The sequence below is a fragment of the Ornithodoros turicata genome, chromosome 4, assembly GCF_037126465.1.
Source record: "Ornithodoros turicata isolate Travis chromosome 4, ASM3712646v1, whole genome shotgun sequence".
Classification (NCBI taxonomy): domain Eukaryota; kingdom Metazoa; phylum Arthropoda; class Arachnida; order Ixodida; family Argasidae; genus Ornithodoros; species Ornithodoros turicata.
The window spans coordinates 68,301,651-68,325,380 of record NC_088204.1 but is presented as its reverse complement, the minus strand read 5'-3'; the positions used below and the strand labels follow the sequence as shown (position 1 = coordinate 68,325,380).

The following is a 23,730-nucleotide window of genomic DNA, read 5'->3' as shown; positions in this document are numbered from 1 at the left end:
AAACGTCATTGGGTTTCACCGTTTGCGCCAGTAATGCAATAGAGCAACAACAAACATGTGAAAGGCGTTTAGCCCATTTACCAGTACTCCACATGGCCTCATCCTACTTAGGTGTGTCAATAGAGCCTGAAGTTTTCGGGAAATATTTTTTTCTAAATTCGGAGAGTAAAAATCAGGTAAAAAAAACATGTTCTCGCAATTAACGCGAATTCGGATGGAAAAACTTCCACTATGCTAAATTCGGGGAGAAATCGGGCTCAGTTACTCAAACTAACTGTAGTGGGTTGGTGATGTCAATGCATTTTCTGCCGAACAAATTAGTATGTATTCCTACAGGCATCTCAGCGAGGGCGATTCGAAGGGTAAAAATCGGGTTTCACCCTAAAGAGGCAACCTTCAATTCGGGGTGCAAATTCGGGGAAGAAGCTGGTTAAACCCTAAAACTTCGGGCTCTACATATGTATGCACCAGCAGTGCAATAGAGCAGCAACAACCATGTGAAAGGCATTATTCAGTACTCCACATGGCCTCATCATCCTGGTGTGTCAATGATGCTGGCGTTCATTAGTTGTCGGCCAGTTCCCTTGGGCACGTATGCCTCTCAGTGCAGACATTTTTTTCTAAACTGCAATGTATTACTCACCCTGTGAAGGAGTCGTCCATGTCACCGTTTGTGGTCTCGAAGCTGTGATCCGAGCTCGACGCCCCAGGGTCTCCGAACCCTCTAGCACTTGATGGTGGACTGCTGACAAACTCCTCATCTGTAAGTATCGGATGAAACCACATTGTGTCGTATTATGGTATGTCGCTTTCATGCTTTACCCCTTTTCCGGTGCAACCTTTAAGGGCGCACTAAAATGCAAAAACAAGTTCACTTCAAATTACGTTACATGCAATGTTAAGTTTGCACTTGTTATCATAATTCAAAACCTAGATTCCGTTACGAAGCTACAATCAATATTATACCGGACTCTTTCTTGCTTCGACGCTAAGCAGTGAACGTCGTTTCAGCTCGTGCATCGGTGTTTTTAGTCCACGCTGCACGTGCACACATGCGTCACCATGGAGCAGTCCCGGTGAAAAACATAATGCACGTTGCAAAGCGGACTGGCGTCTCTGTCTGAAGGACGTGAAGATAAATGTTGTCAGTTAAACATTCGCGAGAACTGTTCTGGACTACAATTCAGTGAGTCGGTATTGAAAAATGTAGCAGTGCGCATCATACCTAGGGTTGCCACCAGGCCGGTATTATACCGGCACGGCCGGTTATGTGTTCGCTCTGCCGGTTGCCGGTAATAGGGTGATACCGGCAGCCTTTTGCCGGTATTTGCAGCTCAAAACCTTTCATAGGGCGGGCTTTTCCGGGCTTTTCCCTTCAACATTCCACTACAGCTTGAATAAATCTGGACCACAGACCCAACTCCGCGCAGTCACCAGTTGTTTCCTTAGTTACTCATTATTATTATTATTATTATTATTACTGTTATTATTGTTATTATTACACTCAGGAACACGTTTCCTCCTATTGTCTTCAGCTCTCTCTCTGGTTTTCTGTGTGTGCTCTTCCACCCCTCACCCACTTCCCTTTCCCGCGAGCATTTCCTCCTTTCCCTCTATTCCACCTCCTCTCCCTCAGCCGGTATTTTTCACTACGAAAGGTGGCAACCCTAATCGTACCGCCTGTATACGGAACACTACCTTCGGACCCGTTCCAAATCCACACGCCCACGATAGGTATGCGCGCGCTTCTCCTGCTGTCTCATTGGATGCCGCCAATCTTTGCCTCCTGGGGATCCCATTCCTTGCCCCCAAAGAAGACTCCGTTTTCACTGCGTTTCTCTTCTTAAACGGTAGCATTGTGTGAACTAATTTTGTTCGAACTGGACTAATTGAAGCACGGACTCTCATTTGAGAGCAAGTTGTTTTCACATTTTAGTGCCCCTCTAAAGGAGCAACGAAGTGACATTTAACGTGGCTCAAAACCCTGCCCCATCTGGTGAGCTGTCCACCAGGAATCACAACGCAAATTATTTCTGCTCTGCGTCGTATTTTAGCTGCACAATCGAGTTTACAAAAACCGTCGGAGAAAGCAGTCGCTGACAGCCGACATGGTCCTCGTGTGACGCAGAAAAGGCCCCAAGCTCTGTAGGTCACCTGCGATCATCATTCTTTTGCAGGAGCTCATTTTATTCGTTGCAGAACACTCCTCAGCACAAAAAAAAGGAAAAAAATCGGGGTGGAGGAGGGTGGGGGGGTCACCATAGCGCCCCTTGTAAACTTGAGGAGCTTTAAAACCGTTAAGTCTTGGAAGTCTTCAAAATAACACATTCCGGTACTGTAAAAGTAGAAATATTTGAGAATTTTGCGATCAATCATTTTCTCGCGAAATTTAGGTTCCGCGAAATATAGGTAGCGGGGGCGAAAAAGTATGGGCACTGGGATTCGCCACGATAATGAGCTCCACAAAGACAAATCCACTTACTTGACGCTCTTTATTCTCACAAATTTGTTCACACTGCTATAATTCAAACGCAACTTCAACGTCGGTAGTTTTTTTCGCATACTGTATCACTTTGCATTCCAGATACCTGCGTTCATAAGACCAGCACGCATGCCATTGTCAAGGGATTGGAGTTCACTGTCAGCCACTATAACCGACATGTAGAGGCTTTACGACACTACCAGCGTTGTCATGAATCCCAGATCTCCCTTGTCCCGTGATCTCCGCTTCAGTCCGCTTCCACACAAATTTGCGAAATTAAGGTCCCGCGAAATATTCTCGAAACACGCTTCCACACAAATTTGCGAATTATTAAGACCGCAAAATTAACCGCTTCTACAATGAGTACAGTCGCAGACAGGTTTTTTTTTACGTTTAGGAGCCACGAAATCCATTCAAATTATCGAGTAGTCCCAAATTTTAGTCAAGGGTAAGAACTCACGTTATGAAGAGCAGTTATTCGAGATAGCCAAGGGGCTTGAACTGTCAAAGTATATCAGTGCCACAACGAACAACAGAGATAAAATGCCAATGGCAAACTTCTGCTGTTCAAGATGTGCTCAAGATATCGGGACCTCAAATGTGCCGGTTGTAGGGCTCACACAGTTGTCTGAAGAAGCATGGTAAAAAATTTCAGACAAGTTCTAGCTGAAAAGTGTTAAAAGAGAAAATAACTGTTCCTCATAGACGTGGTCTGAAGTATTGGATGTGGAAATGAAACTATCTTTGATCTCATGAGAACATTATGGAAAATTGGATGGTGACAATGAGTGGCGAGGTCTGAAAAATCAAAAAGTCCCCTTTTTTTTTTATAATTTCCATAAAATCTGTCCAGACAGTATTCCCTGATGATTCAGAGTGTAAGAATTCAGACAGAGGCACCAAACACATCAAAGTATTCAACACAACACGCTTATTCACGTGATTGCTGCTCTAAGCACACACACACATGCTATAATCGGCAAAGGGTTAAATCAACAAACAAACAAATTAACTGACAACTCTATTTCAGAACCACATTCAAGCTCATTTCTTAGGTCATTCCTTGTTCCAAAATGAAGACTGCTTATTTGCTTGGAAGTAGTAAACAACCTAAAAACAGCTAATATAGGTCTTAAGTAATAGTATTGCTTCAATGGAATCTGCACAGTATTGAACAAGCAGTTCCCAACATATTACAGTATTTACTCGCATGTAGAACATAGCGTCGTCATGGCCCAGGCCCCTGGTTTCCCGCTGCGGCAAATTCAAAATTCCGTTCACCGGCACCGACCAATTCCACCAGTTCCGGCACCGACCCCTAAATTCCGAGATTTTCCACGGCAAGCAGTGAATGGCTGCTTGAAGTGGGAATCACTTTATTTTCTTGGACAATGTGGAAACAGAACTATTTTATAAAATTACGGATTGAAAGCACTGTTGCAGCTCAGCATGACAAACATGATACCTTGCGTTCTCTTCTGACAAAGACAAAGGTCTGTCACCTGCAATCATTTTATACCTGCTGAAAGGTCTTCCAACATCTATGGGGTTTACGGGAACCTTATAGGAAGATTACAGGAAGGAGCTTACAATACATGCCCTGTGGAAGTTACAGGGCACCCCTTTTTGTTTCTCGGCTGTAGGCATTATTTAAGGGTCTTTGAAGGCAAACTCCCAGACATCGAACCAAAGTTCCCCACTGCCACCGCTAAGCTGCACACGGGAGGGACGCCGCCCCTTCCTCAGGCGAAGTATGAGCCATAAAGTTGGGCTAACGTTATCTTAAGCTGAACTACAATCTGTCTGTTCTATTCCTGCAGCATGGGCAGTTTTGTAAAGCAGGCTTCACCCCATGCAGGGAAGTTTCTGGTGAAGCCCGCTTTGGGTAAGGTGTTGTTCGTATTCAGCGAATAGTTGGATATTCGGAAATTTGCATATTGGGTATTTGATACGCGATACTTTGCGAATATATTCGATCTGTGATACTTCGCGGAATCGCGGAAAAACCCGAGGCCTCAGTCATGACCTAACACTTCAAAGCCAAACCTACCTGTGCCAGCCTCTAAACTTTCGCCGATTTATGATAAACTGGCGCACAAAAAAAAAAAGAGGAAAAGATGTAATTCTTTCGTAAATCTGGAACGGCGATCAGACGCCTCTCAGCTATGATATGCCAGCGAATCGAACTGTGCAACCCGCAGGTGCCAAGAGCATTATGGTGCAAAACTACTGAAAAAAAACTGAACTGAACTGAACTGCACAAAGGTCGGGTTTGTACCCCTCAAGTGTGGTGTCTCAATTTTTTCCTGGGTATTGCATGCACCCCTAAGTGGCGCTATGTTTTGTGGAAAAAATGTATGGTCTATACGCGAGTAAATATGGTAACGTATCTAGAACCACGTGAAATTCTCTACGTAAGCTAATGACAATCACTGTCAGTGTTTGGGACAACATTGGACGTACCTACCCCCTGGAAAGAACCAGTCGGCGTAGTTCACCAAGGTATCGACTATGGAGCTGTGGATGTTGGCTATTCCCATGTTCACCCTGCACATACGTAAAACGGGGGAAACATGTTCCGTCAGGCAAATCGACGAGACAACCGCAAATAGAGGTTGGTAACTAGAGTGACCACTGACCCCATGAGGAGTGACTGGTTTTCCTCACGGGCCCACACAAGGTTGGGGGCGATGACGATGGCAATGTTCTGCGACGTCATCTTGTTGCGCTCGCTGTTGGTTGCCAGCTTGGCCAGGAACTTCACGACGTACCTGAAGGGTACAAAACGGCAGACTCTGAAACATCGTCACTTGGTAATGAACTCGAGCACGTGGACTCGAGCATCAGCTCAGAAGCGTTTTTGCTGACCTCAGGTTGTCGTGGTTGGGTTCTGGCAGGCTTTTCACCACTTGCCACAGGGCCTGCAGCCTCGCATTTGGGTCCGCCACGCTGTAATGCCAATGTACGTCATCATTCATGCCAACCTTCCTATCAGAATTCAGGGGAACTTGTAATACTGATGCAGGGGAAGGACTGTTGAAGTTGATGAGGAGGAGAATCTACGTGGGCATGTAATACAGTGTACAGTCGCCGACCGATTTTTCGGACCCCGATTTTTCGGACATGCTCGATTATTCGGACTCGTTCGCGGAACGGCAGCTGGTCCCATAGAGATGATGTATAAGAACGTCCAAAATTTCGCACGTCATGCAGCTCCGTCGCTCGATATTTCGGACTCTGTTTGCCCAACCCACGAATTTCTCTCATGGGGTGACGGAAAACATTGGTATCATCTGAAATTCGTATCAAAAGAAATCAACCAACTAGAATATTGAAGAAAAAAAAAAAAAGGCAGTGATGATTGTTGATTTTCCATTCCTCTGAGTAGAAGAGGTCTGTCGTAGCGCTTTTGCGTCTTCGTTTTTGGCCAACGGCCCAGCACGTGCTGTCCGCCCGCGAGTCGCGCGACAGCGCTGTAAAGCGAGCTTCACCTAAGGGTACATTTATGCTGCAGCATCGCTGCTGGCACATGGCACATCGCTGTTTGGCGATGACGAAACAAACACATGTATCTCTGTGGGCGCGTTCATGCTGCAGCATCGCTGCTTGCCAAAGATGCACGCCATGATCATCGCCACAACAATGCTGCCAAACATGTTTGAACATGCCAGGGGACTACCTGACTTCTGGCGATGACAGGTCAAACACAGAGCTTTCTGTTGGTGCATTTACCCTGCAGCCTGGCTGCTCGCTTATCCTCGCCGCTGCTTGCCGCTCTGCTCGCTGCACCTAGGGATGTAAACATGTTTGTCTTCCTGGTATCATTGATGACTGGCGTCTTGAAATCCGACCTGCGATTGGTTGTGATGAAGTCGGTTTCCTCCTTCCCACTTTTCCTCGTTTCCATCCTTCCACAGTGAACGCTGCTAGGCGACTGATATCGCGAAAGCGAGCAGCATCTTGAGCAATCTGCAGGGTAAACGCACCCTAGCGGTTATGCGAGCAGCGATGTGCTTGAAGCTGCAGCGAGCAGCGAGCAGCGATGCTGCAGCATAAATGTACCCTAAAGCACGCATGCGTTAGGTGAAGCCGACTTGCAGACTTGATGACGGCGGTGCCTCTGTCAGTGTACTTACAGTGACGAAATGTCGCTTGCGGGAAATAGAAGCTGATGTTATCAGGCAGAGCTGGAAGCGCGTTAGGAAAGCATCGACAAATTTTTCCAGCCTACTAGGGCTTAGTAAAGTTTATTTTGAAGCAAAATTCGTTTTTTCGGACTGCTCCATTATTCGGACCCTTGCGGAGACTTGCGCGATCCCCGCCGAGTCCGAAAAATCGGACGGCGACTGTAATCCCATTACTAATTGGAAATCTCTTAATTCGAACTGATGTTTGGGTCCCAGCACAGGCCCGTGTATTTCAATGGGGGAAAACGCCTGGTAACTCAAACGTACGAACGTGCACAATGGTTTATTGCCCGTGATTGCCCGGCTGCACCAAACTCTCCACTATGCGCCGGCCAAATGTCGGCTGGTGCGCTGCTGGCGTGTCAGGAACACCTTTACTAATTTCGAGTTTACTTATGTAATTATTCATAAGTAGGGCTGTGCGAATAGTAAAAACATACAGTTCGAATCAAATATGAATATTGCAAATTGAATTGACTTTGAATATTGAATCGAATAAGCAGTACAACGTAACTACTTCAAGTAGCCCTGTTTACTGCAATGTGCGTATACAGAAGCAGATTGATTTTTCGGACACTATTTATTCAGACTCGTTCAATAGTTTGGATTCCCCGGGAAACTGGGCCCTTCACCATACAATCAATAAATTTTTAGTACCGTTACCAGATCTAAGTCTGAAGGCATGATTTTCAGGACTAAAACGCTTGCGGACAAGTATCAATATGACCATTTTCGGCACTACGGCGGAGCTTCGAAACCACCATTTTGGATTATGCGCCTGGATTGGATGCGCCTGGCCTAGTAAGCCACGACGCGCCTCTGATGCAGCTAGCATGCTGCGCATCAAGCCCTCATTCAGAGCAGCTCCCACTAGTTCTAACTCCGCTTAATTCGAACAAATCTTCGGACCCCTTCAAGTTCGAAGTAATGGGATTGCACTGAACTGTATTCCGGCAACTATAGCGGCAACTGTAGAGTCAGGATTGTTGCCGACACTAGAATACGGCTGAAGCTGTGCACCGGAGGAAGCACTGACGTACCTTGTCGCTTTCATCCATTCTTCATACAGCGAGAATGTCATCAGGGGTTCTGGCAGCTCCCGCAGGTACAATTTTAGTGTGCCTGTCATGCAAAACATGTAATATGTTTATGCACAGGGTATTTCCACAGCATGTCCAGACTCTCTGGCCCTAAAGAAAGCCATGCCATGCTGGCCATGGCTTGTGGGGCGAGACTATGTACAGTAAAACATTCCTTTAACCTCGATGTTTTCGGTTATCTGCACACTTCATCCGTACATGTGAAACGGGTACGCTGTCCCGTACTCCCGTATGTTTCCCGCATATACGGATAAAGCAGGGGACACAAACAGGCTGCAAAATCTTGTGCTCTGCGGCACACTTCCTGTACAAGTCAGGCAAAGATCTAAGTTCCATACACAAAAGCTTGCTAACATGCACACACAAACGACGCACACCATCTGAACCGTTCAACATTATTTCCATAAAAATGTAACGGAAGTGATCTAGAAGTTTTTCTTTGTTGATTGAGCACAATTCTTGCACAGCTTACATCGCAAAATCTCTGGTAACAACACTACGTACTTGCAACGGTATGTGGGTCGCGCTCAGATTCTGTCATGTCCACGACCCCAGCATTGAAGGCACTCTACAGCAAAGAACAGTGTCAAGTTCAGAGGCTCACGAGAAAGGATAACAATGGGGAATGAAAGAAATCAAACCTCACCTTAAGCTTCTTGATTTTTGATGCACTACCAGTGATCCTGAATAGACCCTGTGACAAAAAAAGAAAAAAACATACGTGGAATGTCATCAGAAGACCGCGCGCACCCAGGCCTGTCTTCGCACAAAGTCAGACTTGCATGCTGTCTGTCCAAGCATGCATAATTACCTCCTCGTCCATGCCGTATGTAAGAAGGCAGCAGGCGCACTTTTCGATGACCAGAGCGATCTTTCGATCTGTCACTCGCAAATGCTCCTCCAGCGGGTACCCAAACACTGGCTTCTGAGGGGAATCGCCTGCAATAAGACAACTTTGCTTCAGAGCTCAGTCACCAGTCAAGAGAGTGGCACGTGAACAAGTGCATGCTGTACAGTTGCAGACATTTTGAAGAACACTTTGGCAAAGGAATCTCTTTTTTCCACAGCTAACATTTAGGATTAGTTTTGAAATGAACAGCATGGCTTCTCGTACGCATTCATGCTGGAGCCCAAGTAAGTTGTCAGAGCTCATGCCTCCCAGCAAGCAGAGGCACATAGCAGAGGAACATTGGAATTTACAGAAGTCACCGACCAACATTTTCTGGCCTCTGGATGAATGGGTGGTGTCAGTTGCATTGTTACAAAGGTCAAGAAGTCAGGATTTTTTTAGAGTTCGAAATCAGTCTGTGATTACATTTTGACTAAACACACTGAAGAGAGTCACTTGTAATCTTTTACTAAAAATTCAGACTCCTCAATAATACTAACCAGAGGATGACCCTTAGAAGTCTCAAGAACTGGTCTGTGCCCAAACTTTTTATGGCTCTACCACTAAATCATGCACATGTAGCCAGTAACCCCTGCAATACTCTTGGATGACTGTACTAAACATACCCACCAAACAAGGGCACACATTATAGCAAATAAATTTGAAATAAACAGAAGGAATGGTGAGAAAGCTGGCAGGCTGGTGGTATAGACATCCATTCTATGTTTGAAGTTTGTACCATGTGTCTCTCCTTCCACTGGTTCTGAGCTTTCTAAATGTGGAAGTTGGAGATACTCTTTGAAAATGACTTTTGTGAGAATACGGTTCTACTTATACCTGCTCCATCAACTTCTCAAATCACGACCAAGTGTTTTGTGACCTGACATCTGCCGAGCCTACCAGCGTAACAAAACATTTGCCAAATGGCGAAGGCCAACAGAAACACTGTCCTCCCAACCCACCAATAAGCTTCCAGATGGCAGGCAAGGTGGCATCCAACTCCGCGAGTGCCCTGCGGTGGTAGTCTGCCTGCAGCTGGTACCACTGGCACAGAAGGTGGGCAAACTCAGGCTCCCGGCTAATAAGCGTCAACATCTCTGATGCCAGGGCGTCCTACAAAGCGAGAACACAATGTGAAAAAAACTAGCAGTGTGCTGTCCTCTCTGTCTAGCCCAGTCAGTAAACATTGACGCTCTCACCGCAAAGATTTCAAGGTGGGTTTTCCCATTTGTTTTACTATACTTGTCGATAAGATTGTAGCGCTAAAATTTTACTGATTATGTCCCAAACTGACAATGTTCTCTCCTCCTTACCCGACACTGCTCCACCTTAGCTGTGGTGTCCTCTGCCTCTTCTTTCAGGTTGTCAGTCTTTGCCCCTCCGCTGCTTCCTGATGCGTTGCCCGCTTGTTGCATGTGCTTCAGGGCTTGCTGGTACCTGAAAAAAAATTTGCGCACGTCAAACTAGAACCTACGCATGCTATGCACTTCTAAACGACAAACAGAGCGAATGGGAAGCAAACTGCTCTCACGGGAGAAAAAAATGCATTATAGGAGTGCAAAATCATCACTAGGTTTGGTGTACCTCTGCACACCATGACTTTGTGGACCTCTGTGTACTGTGACATAGTGTTCATAGACCATAAACTATACAGAATGCATACCATTCTATTCCCTGTTGTTGATAATGCTAGGGTGCAAAATGCGTTGCCCCAAAAGGCCATGGTTATCACATAAATTAATAAGAGCTCCATAGCGCCCCACTACGCTGGCACTTTTCATTCACGAAATACGTTGCATGCCGGTGTTGAGGCTACGATAGCACATTCTGGTTGGGAAATACAGTGTATGCAGGTCTTGAAGCTACACTGGCAAGTTTCCTTTGGGAAATATGCTGCATGCGGATAGAGAGGTTTTCAATACACTATCTTACAATGCAGCATATCTAGCTGATTTCTATACTGCGATTATATGTTACTTATCATGCGAGCTAATCAGCTGCACAGCTGTGCTGGAGCATGTGATATTTCACTGTTGTACCCCTGTCACAACTACAAACAATTGAACCACTTAAATGCAATATTCACCTGTTCTTAGCAGAGTCCATGTCCAGTGTCAGCTTTGACAACTGCCGCCGCAGTTTGGAAATGTTGGGGAGTTCATTCTGCAAGAAAAGAAAGAAACTTAAGTGTTAGCATTCTGAACCTGTGCTGTCCTCCTGGGACGGCTGCCTGCAATGTGAAGGAACCGTACTTCTAAAAGCTGGGTGATGGGCTGCAAGATCTGCCGATCTGTCTCCTTCTCGTAGTTCAACAGTTCCTGGCCCAACTTGCCCTGCAGGTTGGCACATTCACTTAGTGTACACCTGCGAGGGACCATTAAAACATTTTTATTTAGATCATGTGCGTTGCCGGCCCGATATTATGGCACTGTGCTGGATGGCAGTGCTTACTTACCCAAGAAGATTGCTGTTCCCGAGGATTTTATGGCATTCTTGTAAGCTGTGGAACATGGCCAACTCTGGCACCTTTTTCTGATAAGAGATATTAAACAGGACCGTTGTAATTAAAGTGTGCGTTCTTATGTTCTTCATTTAGCATCCTGCATAGCTTTACAGTCATCACCATATTTAGGAAGCATTTCATACGTTGCCACAAAAGGCATCCATCACTAAGTTCATGACTACATGTCATGCTGTAGCACAAATGACCACTGTCAGCAAAAAGACGCTTGAGTTAACACCATTCAACAGGGGGTAGCCATTGCACTTCCGTCACTTAATTTATCATTTACTATTTCCCTCATTCATGTTATTTAGAGGATTACAGCTTCGAATCCTGCTTTGTCGCATTCCCAGATGCTGAGTAAATGGCTCACTGGGAATAAATTGAGAAAAGTTTGCACAAATAGACAAAAATGCATCAGCAGTAACCACTTCTGCCAACAAGGGTTTCTCATTGTTTGAGAGCTGCTGGTAGCTATAGTATGTTGCTGGTAAAAGAATGGTATTCGACACATACCTGAAGTTTCTCATTGCTGGCGTCTTCGAGTGAGACGTTATGCAAGCAGGAGGATATCCTCTTCTGCGCGCACGTGCACGTCTGCTTGATGGCGTCCACTCGCTTCTCGGCCACGACCAAGTCCTCTGTCAGAACCTCACTCTTGTCTGCCCTGAAAGAGCAAAGCGGGAGACATTCTAATTAATCATCCATGCTCGGGGACAGTTTGTGGAGAGTACCTATTCTAATTTGAAATGTACAGCAATATTTTTGTGACATGGGAGTGCAACCCTTGCAAGACCAACAGAGACCCTCCCCTTTCCCCCTTTCCCAAAGACCACCTCCCCTTCTTTCCTGTGCACCCCCTACAGGGGGTCTTTGTTATTTCTGCTTTAGACACTGTCAGCAACGACAAATAAAGCTGTTACAATGTTACTGTAATAAAATCCCCACCCCCCACTCCCATTTTTTTGGAACATACCCCACCCCCGTGTTTGTGATTTTGAATGAATCACTTAAGCGGCACCTATTTTGCATCCATGGAGATGCAAGTGGGACCAGCTTGAGCCCAACTTGAATGACGTGGTTCATGCAGTTAAATGTGAAATATTTAAGGAACTTATTCATCTCCCTTTTTTTCTTTAATATCCAATCCAATCCAACTTATTTGTCTTCATTTTCCTCAAATTTACATATTATTCACACCCAAACATTCCTCGAAGCGCGAATACTCGTCCTCGTAATACAAGAACACATTTTAGGTCACCATCACATGCTTGACCTTCACTGCAAACGTGTTTCCGTGGCTGAGCAACCGCACCGAAGTAATTTTTTTTCTTTATTTTTCAGGAGGGCTCAAGTAGAGGGCTAGTTGTCTTATCAGACAACAACCTGATCGAAGTTTCTCACAGCTTTGTTAAATGCCTCAAAGGCTTTACCGGGCGCGAAATGGAACCAATATCGAACCCTCGCTAACAGCGCGCCTCCTAATGAGAAGATTTCTATCTGGCATCCCAACCGTGCCACAACACAGCCACAGGACGTGTAAAAGAATCTGCACACGACGCGCTTTCAGAAGGAAACGGAGAATATAAACACTGGAGATACGTGACTGTCTGATTCATCCTGTTATCTTGCTGATGAGATAACGCCATACAGCTGCAAGGGAAGTAGTAATCCGTTTGAATCGTATCTATAAAGATGGTCATCTCAGCAACGCATTTAACACGGTGAAGACTTTTTTTTTTGTCTTTTCTGTGCTAGCGCCGCGAAGCAACTGTGGCTATGAGAGGCGTACAGACGTAGACAGATGGAGAGAGGACAGCAGGAATGAGTGGGGGACAGGGGGGGTTAGTATGCGTCCTGGGCCGACTTCAGGGGGAACTGTGCCGACATTCGCCTAGAAAGCCTTCGGAAAACCCAGGGAAAACCTCAGACAGCACAGCCGGTGGTAGGATTCGAACCCAGCACCTCCTAGTCTTCAGCACGACCTTGGCTGCTGGTGTGAAGACTTTGTGACCTCACCAAATTTTTCGAACGTGCCAGGGAGGCGGACATGACTGCACCAGAGGTTCCCAAACACACAGCACAAATACAATAGTAATAATATATGTTTCTTTTTTTTAGAAAACTAAATGCTCTATTTAATGGAGTACTCGTCTTGTGGAACAACTTTGCGCGAATTAGTGACTTTTTACAAGATCTTCTCGGGGGAGGAGGGGGAGAAATGCTGCTGTTTTTTTTTTTAAGCTTTTTGGCCTCTTTCGCAAGTATTTTGGGGGAGGCGTTTGCAAGGTGTTTGGGGGTGGTGCTGGGAAGATCCCTGGGTGATCTCTCTTCGTCTCCAGTGCGCGCCCGCATGCTGACTCACACACGTAATAAAAAAAAAAAAAACGATAAGGGTGCAATAACTCGAAAGAATCCCATAGTTGGTTATGTCTCCAGACACGCAACGATGTCGGATTTGCAAACACAGAAAGGTGCTCGAACCACAAATGTCACTTCGCCTCGACGCTTAATTATCATCTGAAACGCCACAGAGACAGACAGAGGTCAGATTGAAACACATGACATCTATTCATGCTTATGCTTTGTAGGTAGGGTTTACGACTTTTCGGAGTTTTCATTTGACAAAGTTCGGGGAGCATTTTTCCAGAAACAAAGTTCCAATATACGCCCCCGATTTTTGCCGAATGCTCAAGAAAAGCGGAACCCGCCTAGGAAACACTATGAAGAAATATGGTCACGCTAAAGCATATGAGAGGCTGTTTGTATAAATCCTTCCACCAGCTGTACTGTCTAACGGGTTTCTCCGTGTTTTCCGGAGGCCTTTCCAGAAGAACAGTTCCTCGTGAAGTTGGCCCAAGACGCGCATGAAACCCCATGCCCCTCTAGCTACGTGATAGCCTCCACAGGATTATATATTTATATCTCGCCTTGCGCAAATGCGGATAACGATTGAACGAACGCCCAGCGTTACGATAAACCTCCGCCGTTCCCTGGTAAAGATAATGCCCGGCAACGATAACGTCCACAATTCGCGTGTCCGCACAAATCGAAATATCGCGTGGATGTCTTCACCAAAGGCGTGCCCCATATCGCAAGGATAGGCTAAAACAACTGCCGTATCAGTAGTTTATCAAGATAAACCGGTATTGTTCGGCCGCAAGAGTTTACGCAGCATAATACTCCCCAGCCCACGGAACGCCCGAACGAATGAAAAGTAATCAGGGAGATACATGAATTGATTAGTGTCCCTCAATAAAATATGGAGCAGGCGGGGAAGCATCTGTTCCACTTTCTTCATCATCAGTAGCAATTACGACATGCAGGGCTAAGCGAACTGCAGCTATAGATTGGACGGCCAATTGAAACCGATAACGCTATACATCATGCGTGACTCCTGTATGTTGTCGCGGTATCTGGCGCAAACGAGAAAATTGCGCAAAGTAAAAGTTTTCTCATAAATAAGCGCAAGTACGGACCCAGAGGCAATTTTTAACTGTAGAATAATTGAGCAAGCTTGCGACGAGCGATAGAAGACAACAGAATCGTCCGCAAAATTAATCCGTTCTGCACGTCTTTGTCCTGTCTCGTTCTGTTATCTGCAATACTTTACTATTAGTAGCATTGACTGAATGATTGGATGTTTAATGGCACAACAATTATTATTATTATTATCGTGCTTATCTATACGGGGTCTTTCAGTAACCATATAAAAAAATATATATATAAAAGTATGCACCGTATGAATATGGGCTCAACGCTATTTATTCCTGCTAGGTTTCTGCCACACGTTGTGGTAATTAGCGTACAATGCACGCTAACTACGCTAAAGTTTAATTAGCCAAGTGAAACGTAGCGTTTTTCTTCATGAATTCGATAGCCTATGGCCCATAGCCTATCGAATTGTCAATAGTGTATTGTGGCCATGACACATGGAAATTATTTTGAAAAGTGGATTTTTACATGCTTTATTTTTCAATGTTTTATTCTTTAATGATTTATTTCGGCGTCATCCCAAGCGAATTGTTCCGCAGCGGCAAATATCGGCGAGCGACGAATTTTCGGCTGCCAAATTTTTGTAGAAACCGGATGAAACACTTCCCGGTTTTTGTTGGGATTGGGTATTGTGGCCATAGGCCATCGAATCCACGAAGGAAACCGCTTGCTTCACTTGGCTAATTTTCTAGTTCAATTAGTCAAAATAGCTAAATTAATGCGCGACATGTGCTATCACAAACAACGTGCTGCATAAACCTATAGGAAATGCCGTTGACACCATATGAATACGCTGCATATATTTTTACTTTTTCAATTAAATATTCTTGACATGATTATTGAGACCCCCTGTATAATAAAAGAGAAAGTTATCGCGCCTTATAGATGAAAGAGGTTGCCGACCCGACTTGAGGAGTAAAAATAATTCCCTAATGTCGGCGCGAGGCAAAAGAAAGGACACGACAAAGCTCTGGAGGAGGGAAGCTCATATCTGCAAGATGCTCCAAGGGCCACGTGCACGATGCAGATCAAAAGGAAATCGGCCAATCAGCTAGCGAACAAGGGCCGACACGAACCGATAAGAGGACATCCTTTGTTGAGACACGATTGGGACACGGCCCGCTATAATAAGACAATGGTGGCGGCATTATAGCCCTCCGAAGGGCTGTCAGGTTGCGGTGCAAGCGTGCTCTCTGAACCATATCTGCCGTCTGACGCGAGTGCCAGCACCGTTACAGGCATCCGTAAAATATAGCGCCTTTCAGACCTCACAGACCGCAGTGCCGTGTATTAAAAGGGAGTATGACCATTAATGGGACCTGCACATACCTGAGGCTCCACCCACTTTTTCAGGTGTCTAGCCAATCACAGGTCGAAATACAGTTACCTAATATTACAGGCCATCCAGTACTTGTACCTCACCCTTAAAACTGGGCGCCACCAGTTTGGAGAAACCATAGATTGATTTGGATTGGAACGGATACCACTATAGCGACAGACCAAGACGACGGATTGTGCGCCTACTGTTATCAACGCCGTCTGCATGGAGAAAGGCATGTTGGGAAGACTCAGAACTGCAGAAATGGTTTCCGGCAGAAATGATTGGCCAGGAGAGCGACAGAACCGCCTTTTCGTAGCAGACTGCTCCCAGTATGAACTTTTAATCACGTAACGTATAAGTAGAAGGAATCAAAAATGCCCAAAGATGTATGTAAAGTTCCATTATACAATGCAAAATCTTACGCATCAGTTGCGCCTTTCGTGCTACTTTCTTGAGATCGCGGTCTTCACTAAGCCTAACGGTAGCGACGAAACATGTCATTTTCGCGTAAATAATGACGGAAAAAATAATGAGCGAAAGTTGAAGCCGATTTTGCAGCTGGTTACAAAGGATGTATAATCACAGAATAAAATTAGAGTAGTTTATGAAAAAAAAATTGTCACAAAATTTCCGCTTCGCCGCTCCAAGCAACATCCTCCATATTGAAGAAATTTTGGTGTCGTGGCGGCGCCCGTGGAAAACGGCAACGACGGCAACCAATGAAATGTGCCCAAGTTTGATTGACAGGTCGCGCCTCTCTTTTGGGCTCCTCCTAATAGCAAGACTCCCTTTAAATACACGGCCCTGACAGACCGGAACTTACAGCGTCACCAAAGACGTTACTTGGCATTAAAGGGGGTTGTGACTCTCTGCTATATGTGGCTCATTACGTCATCCACGCATTGCACCGCGCGCCATAATATTGAAGAAAAAAATAATTATTTTTCTTCGTGGTGTACTTGGCGAGACGAAAACCCTCGGTGGCGGTGCTAATGAAAGAGCTCGCTGTTGCCGTCCTCACAGAGGTCGGCAACGCCACGACTAACGCTCTGGGTGAACGTGCGGCCTGGGTCGACTTCTAAGGGAACTGTGCCGACATATGTCTGACAGCCCCATCTGAGCAAAACCTGGGAAAAACCCCAGACAGCACAGCCGGTACCGGGATTCCAACCCGGGTACCTCCCAGTATCGACGTGACATGGCCGGTATGCCAACCACTCAGCCACGCGAACTGGTCTCGAACAGACAGACGCGTCAAGCCAACGCCGTCTAGTGGCAATTAAGGGTCCGCCAATCACGACAGTTCTTTTGACGGCCGTTGCTAGGAGACAAGCCGCAGTCAGTCGCATGGGCAGGCACTGAGAGGCACTGATTTTATACGTCTACGTGCGAAGGCGTGAGCGAAGGCATAAAGCAGGCTCTCTGTATCTAGGTAGCGTTGGCTGGTCAAGCTCCGGCTGCCGAGGAGCGAGCGTTACGGCCGTTCCCATTGGTTGTCAGAGGCACGTGACCTGTCCGGCGCTGCCGCATTGGCGGAGACTCCTGCAGTGACGTCAGAGTCCGACGAGTTTCGGAATTCACGGCGCTCATTTTCTACGCGTCTAGTATTACCCGCTTGTTTGCTGTAAAACTTGGACTGCAGGTTCACGCAGTGTCGCATTTCCTTTAAAGGAGTTGCGACAAGTCATCCCAGGTTACACCAGATAAACGTTAACGAAACTCATGCGGCTCTGATATCACAGACCTCACCGCCGCCAGTGAGGCAGCGCAGAGTCACGTGCCTACGGCTGCCAATGGGAATGCACGCAACTCTGAGGTCTGTGACGTCTGCGCTTTGCACGGGAGTGCGTTCGAGGGCTTGTATCTCGCTAAGTACCATTCGTAGAAGGATAATTCTGCTTTCCTCGGTATTGTGGCGTGCAATACAATGCGTTCATGATGTAATGAAGCACACCTACGAACATGTCTAAACCCTTTCAAGGTACTGTAAAGCAGCAGGCATGTTGGCAACGACATTTGAAAGCTTATTCCGAAAGAAACCCACACTGCAAATTTTATGTGCGACAGGTGGGAAACAAGCGCCCATTCGTCGAGCAACTGTGTTACATGTCCCGCAACCCTCTATCTGCCTTGTCATGGGCTGAGTAGCCGGTTTCAAGAACTTTCTTTGTTCAAACGAGATAGTTCCTGACATATATTCTCTCAACATGCATGAACAGTGGTACATCGTGGAAGTAAGTGACATAAGTGTCAGTAGAATCACCATGAGAGTCACCTATGCAAAAATGCACCACGTCCGGCAAGCCGACGTGGTGATGGTAGCGGTCCACAGATGTCGCCGTACGCTCCCATTGTTATTGGCACGTTTATGTTCGCCGCCATACATGGCGGGAACTGCGGTGTTCGCGTGGGGTCTAAGCACAGGGTTTCCCGTAATATTAAATCTGCATTCTCTAAAAAAAAAAAAAAAAACTACGAGGTGGATTTGAACAAAATTTGTGGCGTTTGTATACTGAGCACCCAGGCTGTCAAATAATATAAGTATAAAATTGTATGCCTGCTGCTTTACAGTGCCTTTAGCATACCGCGCTTATAGCACGCATATAAAATGGAGCAACAACACAACTACTTTCCAGAAACGGGGCAAAATCCCTTTTTTAAAGTGACTGCGTTCGATGATGTTCTCGTCACCCAATCAATTCTCAAAGTGAACCGCCTTGCATGCATTTTCAGTTTCTTTTTCTCCCTTTTGCACGGGGCATATCGTTCGAAAAGTTCAACACACTCAGCGCCGTACTTGTCATTAATCACGGTTCTTTATTGCAGTTAATATTTCGATCATACTGAAGGAGAAGATTGAGACACATCCGGACGAGGCAACAGATATCGCGAGCGGATGTCGCATCAGTTCCTGGCCCCCAAAACGGAAGCTAATATCGGCGATGACAGCCCAGAAGGAAAAAAAAAAAAAGAAAAATATACGAACTAAAATTCAAAGAACTCTATTTTGCACCGTTATACCCGCGTTACGTACAGTGCTTTTCTCCCTTTGTTTCATACCTTGGAGCGCTTCCAGAAAAGAGCTGCTCGCCTGCGCTTGACATATTTTCTATTTTTGTAGAGCGCCATTTCGCCTTTTCTTTTCAACCCTCGATTTCTCCTGTTTTCTCGTATTTTCAACGTCTTCCACTGGCGCGAAACAAAATCTGGGAGTATATGTAACACTTCCGTTTTTTTTTTCTTTTTTGCAGTAAGTTCTTGTTTTTTTTCTACGTACGTATTCGATTATAGAAAACGCGAAAGGAAAAGGCCACCTTAAGGGTATATACCGAAATTATAGTTGAGGGATTTTACGTTCACCGGCGGAGAAGGAATTTAAGAGGCAGCCGTCGCATACCCCCGGGCAAAATACATTACGACTGGAGGAGTCGGAAAAACGATTGTGGACTGTGTACGCGAGCAGCGGTGAGTATATATGTGCGGCCAATGATATGGAAGCGACGCTCTTTCAGAAAGGAAAACCTCTACCATGTGTTGCATCACATCAACTAGTCAAATGTGTTCGAGGGAGAAAGGAAACGCGGTAGAATGTTGACGTATGCGAAGGCGGAAGAAGTCATAACGTTGCAGCGTGTCCGGATGGAATATAGGCGCACTGGCTGATGCAGAGGCGGCGGCGGTACTAAATGGCGCAAGTGTATATAGGACGGTTTCTGGTCAAACAAACACCAAATCGTGTGCAACTACAAAAAGAGAAAGAAAGGAAAATATGTTAGAAAGATCTGAGGTTTTCTGTCCGGGGGTCCCTGAAATCCACCATTAAGAATAAACGTTTAAGAATAAAACATTCAAGAATAATCCGCTTAAAAAATACACGGTTAAAAATATATCTCCAAAAATAAACCGCTTCCTATCCCCGCTTGAAGATCACCGTTTAATAATCCCCAATTAAAAATAAACTGTTTCAAAATCCCCTCACCATCTAGCACGGAGGCGGACTGATTGCAATTTGCGCCGGGTTAGATCATGTTATGTTAGGTTGGTTTAGTTTGGTTTCGGTTAGTTTGGGATAACTTAAAGAAAACCTATAAAGTTTATAACTGTGAGGTTAGTTAAGCCCCTTGCTTGCAGTTAACGTTGATTTGGGCAATACCCCATGACTCTAGCAACTGTAGGGTGGATTTGGGGGGATTCTGAAACGATTTATTTTTAACGATATATTCTTAACCGGTGGATTCCTTAGCGTTTTTATTTAAACGGGGATATTTCGGCGATTATTTTTGTGCGTTGATTTTTAAGCGTATATTCTGGGAGATATATTTTTTACAGTGGGTGCTTACGCGTTTATTTTTGAAAGATTATTTTTAATGGTTTCAACTGTCCCTAGGCTCCAGGACCCGTGACGTCACAAGTAGGCACAGATGAACACCGATCATTCGGGAGCAACCACGCGAGCACATATTACTACTCCTCGCCAAGAATTGTTTTAACTTTCCTACACTTTCGTTCCGTTGTTGTTGTTCTATGTACTTTTGTTTTTGTTCTGAAGACACCAGCTGTGGTTTCGATAATAATAAAAATAAGCCAGCGGCATGGCCGAGTGGGCGAAGGCGTCCGCTCGTTGGTGGTAACCAAGGTCGTGATGAACACTGGGAGGTGGTGGGTTCGAATCCTACCGCCGGCTGTGCTGTCTGAGGTTTTCCCTGGGTTTTCCGAACTCTCCAGACAAATGTCGGCACTAGTTCCCCCTAATTCGGCCTAGAACGCATACTAACACCCATGCCCCCCCCTCCTTCATGCTGTCCTCTGCCCATCTGTCCACATCTGTACGCCGCTCATAGCTACAGTTGCTTCGCGGCGCTAGCACGCAATAAAAAAAATCAATAACAATAAACGTAAGGCATCCGAAACTCCGAACAGTTAGCCGTACGGCATTGTTTCGGGTGATCGCCTGTAACGGCGTTTGCCGCCGCCGCCGAATTCTTGAACGTGAGAAACGGGCCTCGCGCGGCCGAGAATACTGCGTTTAAAACAAACGAACAATGTACCGTGCACCATTTTTTGCATAACTGTCTCGCCGCGGCTGCGTGAGGATGCCTTATTCGGAGTAAATGGGTGCCCGCGTCGCTCCACGGGCAGCTTTGTTTCGTTTCAAAGGCAACGACAAGACGGGCGAGAGATAAGCATGCATTGTCTAAGCTTTCTTTTTCTATTTACTGGAGAGCACTGTTTGCCAGCGTGCGGGGAAATATATCTGTTTTGTGAGTCACGCAAGGCGACTGTCCCGCGTCGGACTCGAAACGATTTCTCCACTGACCTTCAACGATACGATGTACGAAGGACTGCTAAAGGGAAAATACAGATGGCGTTGCGAAGGGAGGGCAGAAATTTCCTGCTTGAACCCCGAAAAGAATAAATCCTCCACTGCCCCGAAACACGCCCACTGTCGACCAAAATAACCTGTCTGTATCCTTCAGCCGGACATTACTATATACCTCCTTGCATCTTTTCATTTTTTTTTTCAAAATTTTATCGATGAAGAAAGATCGACTAAAGGCAGGTCGATACAACCGAACCCATTTCATGATCTCATTCGCCGAAACGCATGCAGAAACGTAACAGCGGACGTATGTCTTCGAAGCAGCAGCAGAATTCAGATATTTGCAGACGGAGGCGTTCGATTGCGAGCGACAGACGATACATCTCCGAAATAAGTCCCGGATGTCATTTCAATGATTGCGTGTTTATAAGGGTCCTAAGATGTACACAGCGTCGAAACATCTTGCCGCTTCAGTAATTACGCGTAGGCTGGTGATGCGCTTGACAAGACGAGGCATTCAATACCTAGTGAACCATATCAGCCGTTGTGTAACTACAGTTTGTCGTTCCCCTTGCCCTTAAATGTGAGCTTGGAAAAGCAGCAGCTTTCGTTTTGCCTCGCATTTAAGGGAAAGGGAGAAAGCGTGTCTCTGGCGGAGAGACGACAAAAGTGACCACTAGAACTGCCTTTATTTCCGGGGCCATTTCCCCGCATTATATAGCTGAGCCGACACTTTTTCTGAAATTAGCAACGACGTCGGCACCCCCAAAAAGGAACAGACGTTGTCACTGCGAGAAACTTCTTTCATAATTGAAAAGTGCATTATAGTTAAAAGTAACGAGGACAACGTCCCAGCGGGTTGCTAGTGCGGCACCATAAGGTGGTTCACTTGACCTAAAATATATCCGAATTAATTGTAGTTGAAAGTAAAGTAAAAGTTACATAAAACAACAGTCATTTCCCTATTCGATAAAACCATATCCATATTTGACACAGCCACCCTGATACCGCGACGACAGTACTTCGAACACGACGGCGACACAAGCACCCTTGCCGATTCGAAGACATAGCACCTGGAATGTAAATCGTGAACGCGAACCGGTAACCATTATATTCGCTTCGGTTCACTTCAAACAACGGTTCAAACGGTTCGATAAAGTCTGGCGCTATAAACGACTGTTTTCGGTTCGGCAGAACATACCGGCCTCTAGTTCGTTTCGGTCCGTGTTCGCCTTGGAGCTGGCTCTCACCACAATCTCAGTGCACAAGACGGGGGGGGGGGGGGGGGGGGGGGATGCAAAGTGGTCCGACGTTCAGCACGTTATATGCACGACAAAACACGGCGTAATTCACGAAAGAATCTCACAAATATAACAAAGTTAATCGATATATTCGAATCTAAGGGGGTCACATATCGGGTTACGATAGACTGCATCATTACGTACAAAATGATACGGGATGTTACACAATCCCAAGCGTGTTTCGGGCATCTAAACCGCAGGAGTCTGCAGTCAAGGTCAATCTGCGGCAACATCGCAACGCGAGAGACATCATTGATCAAACAGCGTGTCGTCGTCGTGCGTGTAGAGGAACGAGAGGAACTATGTTAACATCTTCAGCGATGATGTCCATCGTTCGGAAAGAAAGTTGTTTGCTGAGAGCAAGAATAACGCTTGCGAGGCCATAACAAATGACCGCACGGTATAACGGGGCGTAAGTAGGGATGTTTTTTTTTTTTTCTTCTTCCTCGTTTTTGACGTTTCCATAAAGGCGATTATGTTCATGTGCCAGTGAGCCCGAGTGTCTCAGAAAGAAAATATATGAAAGAAAAGCTGGTGATGGAACGAATAAAAACTGCTTTCAACTTTTATCCTACATAGCTTTGTGCTCGAAATTCGCCCGTTTCTCAATGGGACAAGCACCCTTTAATTCCCGGCTAGTCTCTCCTAGATACAACCCTTAAGAAAATGAACAGCAAACACGAGACTGGCCCCTACAGGATAGACTTCTTCGTACTGAAAGCTCGTATACTGCGACGCAACTGCGACTCGGAGCAGTAGGACAGATGGAGAGAGAACTGCAGGAAGGAGTGGGAGATGGAGGGGCTAGTACGCGTCGTGGGCCGACTTCAGGAGGTCTGCCGATACGAGGCGAACCTAACTAGCACAGATTGTGGTGCACTTCACTCCCACAACTCCAAGTCTTAATTCAGCACGTCCCAACTAGCGGATGCTGGTCCAACAGGACTTGCGGACAAACTAGCTGGACTAGTGGCCTAGGTTGCACTTGGACATATTTCTACAAAAATTACTCTCGCTTCCGAGAGTGCGTATAGTCCGCGCTTATTCCCAGCGTCATTCGTCCAAGGTCCACAGTGGCCCCGTTGGCACTGGCTGCCCCTGTATACGAAGACAGGTTCGAGAGTGAGCGAGA

At 45.9% G+C, this 23,730-nt stretch overlaps 1 protein-coding gene across 2 annotated transcripts in view; it reads right to left on the bottom strand.

Annotated features, from left to right (window-relative positions):
• Nucleotides 1-23,730, bottom strand: part of LOC135391776 (rho GTPase-activating protein 44-like) — a 64,136-nt gene that overhangs the window by 13,862 nt on the left and 26,544 nt on the right. For both annotated transcript variants that reach the window (XM_064622209.1, XM_064622210.1), the window contains exons 2-15: nucleotides 11,678-11,828; nucleotides 11,114-11,190; nucleotides 10,911-11,022; nucleotides 10,745-10,821; nucleotides 9,972-10,095; nucleotides 9,621-9,771; nucleotides 8,581-8,708; nucleotides 8,416-8,463; nucleotides 8,274-8,337; nucleotides 7,710-7,791; nucleotides 5,351-5,431; nucleotides 5,122-5,253; nucleotides 4,950-5,029; nucleotides 644-761 (exon numbers count right to left, since the gene is read on the bottom strand). In XM_064622209.1, the coding sequence (XP_064478279.1) occupies nucleotides 644-761; nucleotides 4,950-5,029; nucleotides 5,122-5,253; nucleotides 5,351-5,431; nucleotides 7,710-7,791; nucleotides 8,274-8,337; nucleotides 8,416-8,463; nucleotides 8,581-8,708; nucleotides 9,621-9,771; nucleotides 9,972-10,095; nucleotides 10,745-10,821; nucleotides 10,911-11,022; nucleotides 11,114-11,190; nucleotides 11,678-11,828 (1,425 nt within the window). The remainder of the gene's footprint in view (nucleotides 1-643; nucleotides 762-4,949; nucleotides 5,030-5,121; nucleotides 5,254-5,350; nucleotides 5,432-7,709; nucleotides 7,792-8,273; nucleotides 8,338-8,415; nucleotides 8,464-8,580; nucleotides 8,709-9,620; nucleotides 9,772-9,971; nucleotides 10,096-10,744; nucleotides 10,822-10,910; nucleotides 11,023-11,113; nucleotides 11,191-11,677; nucleotides 11,829-23,730) is intronic.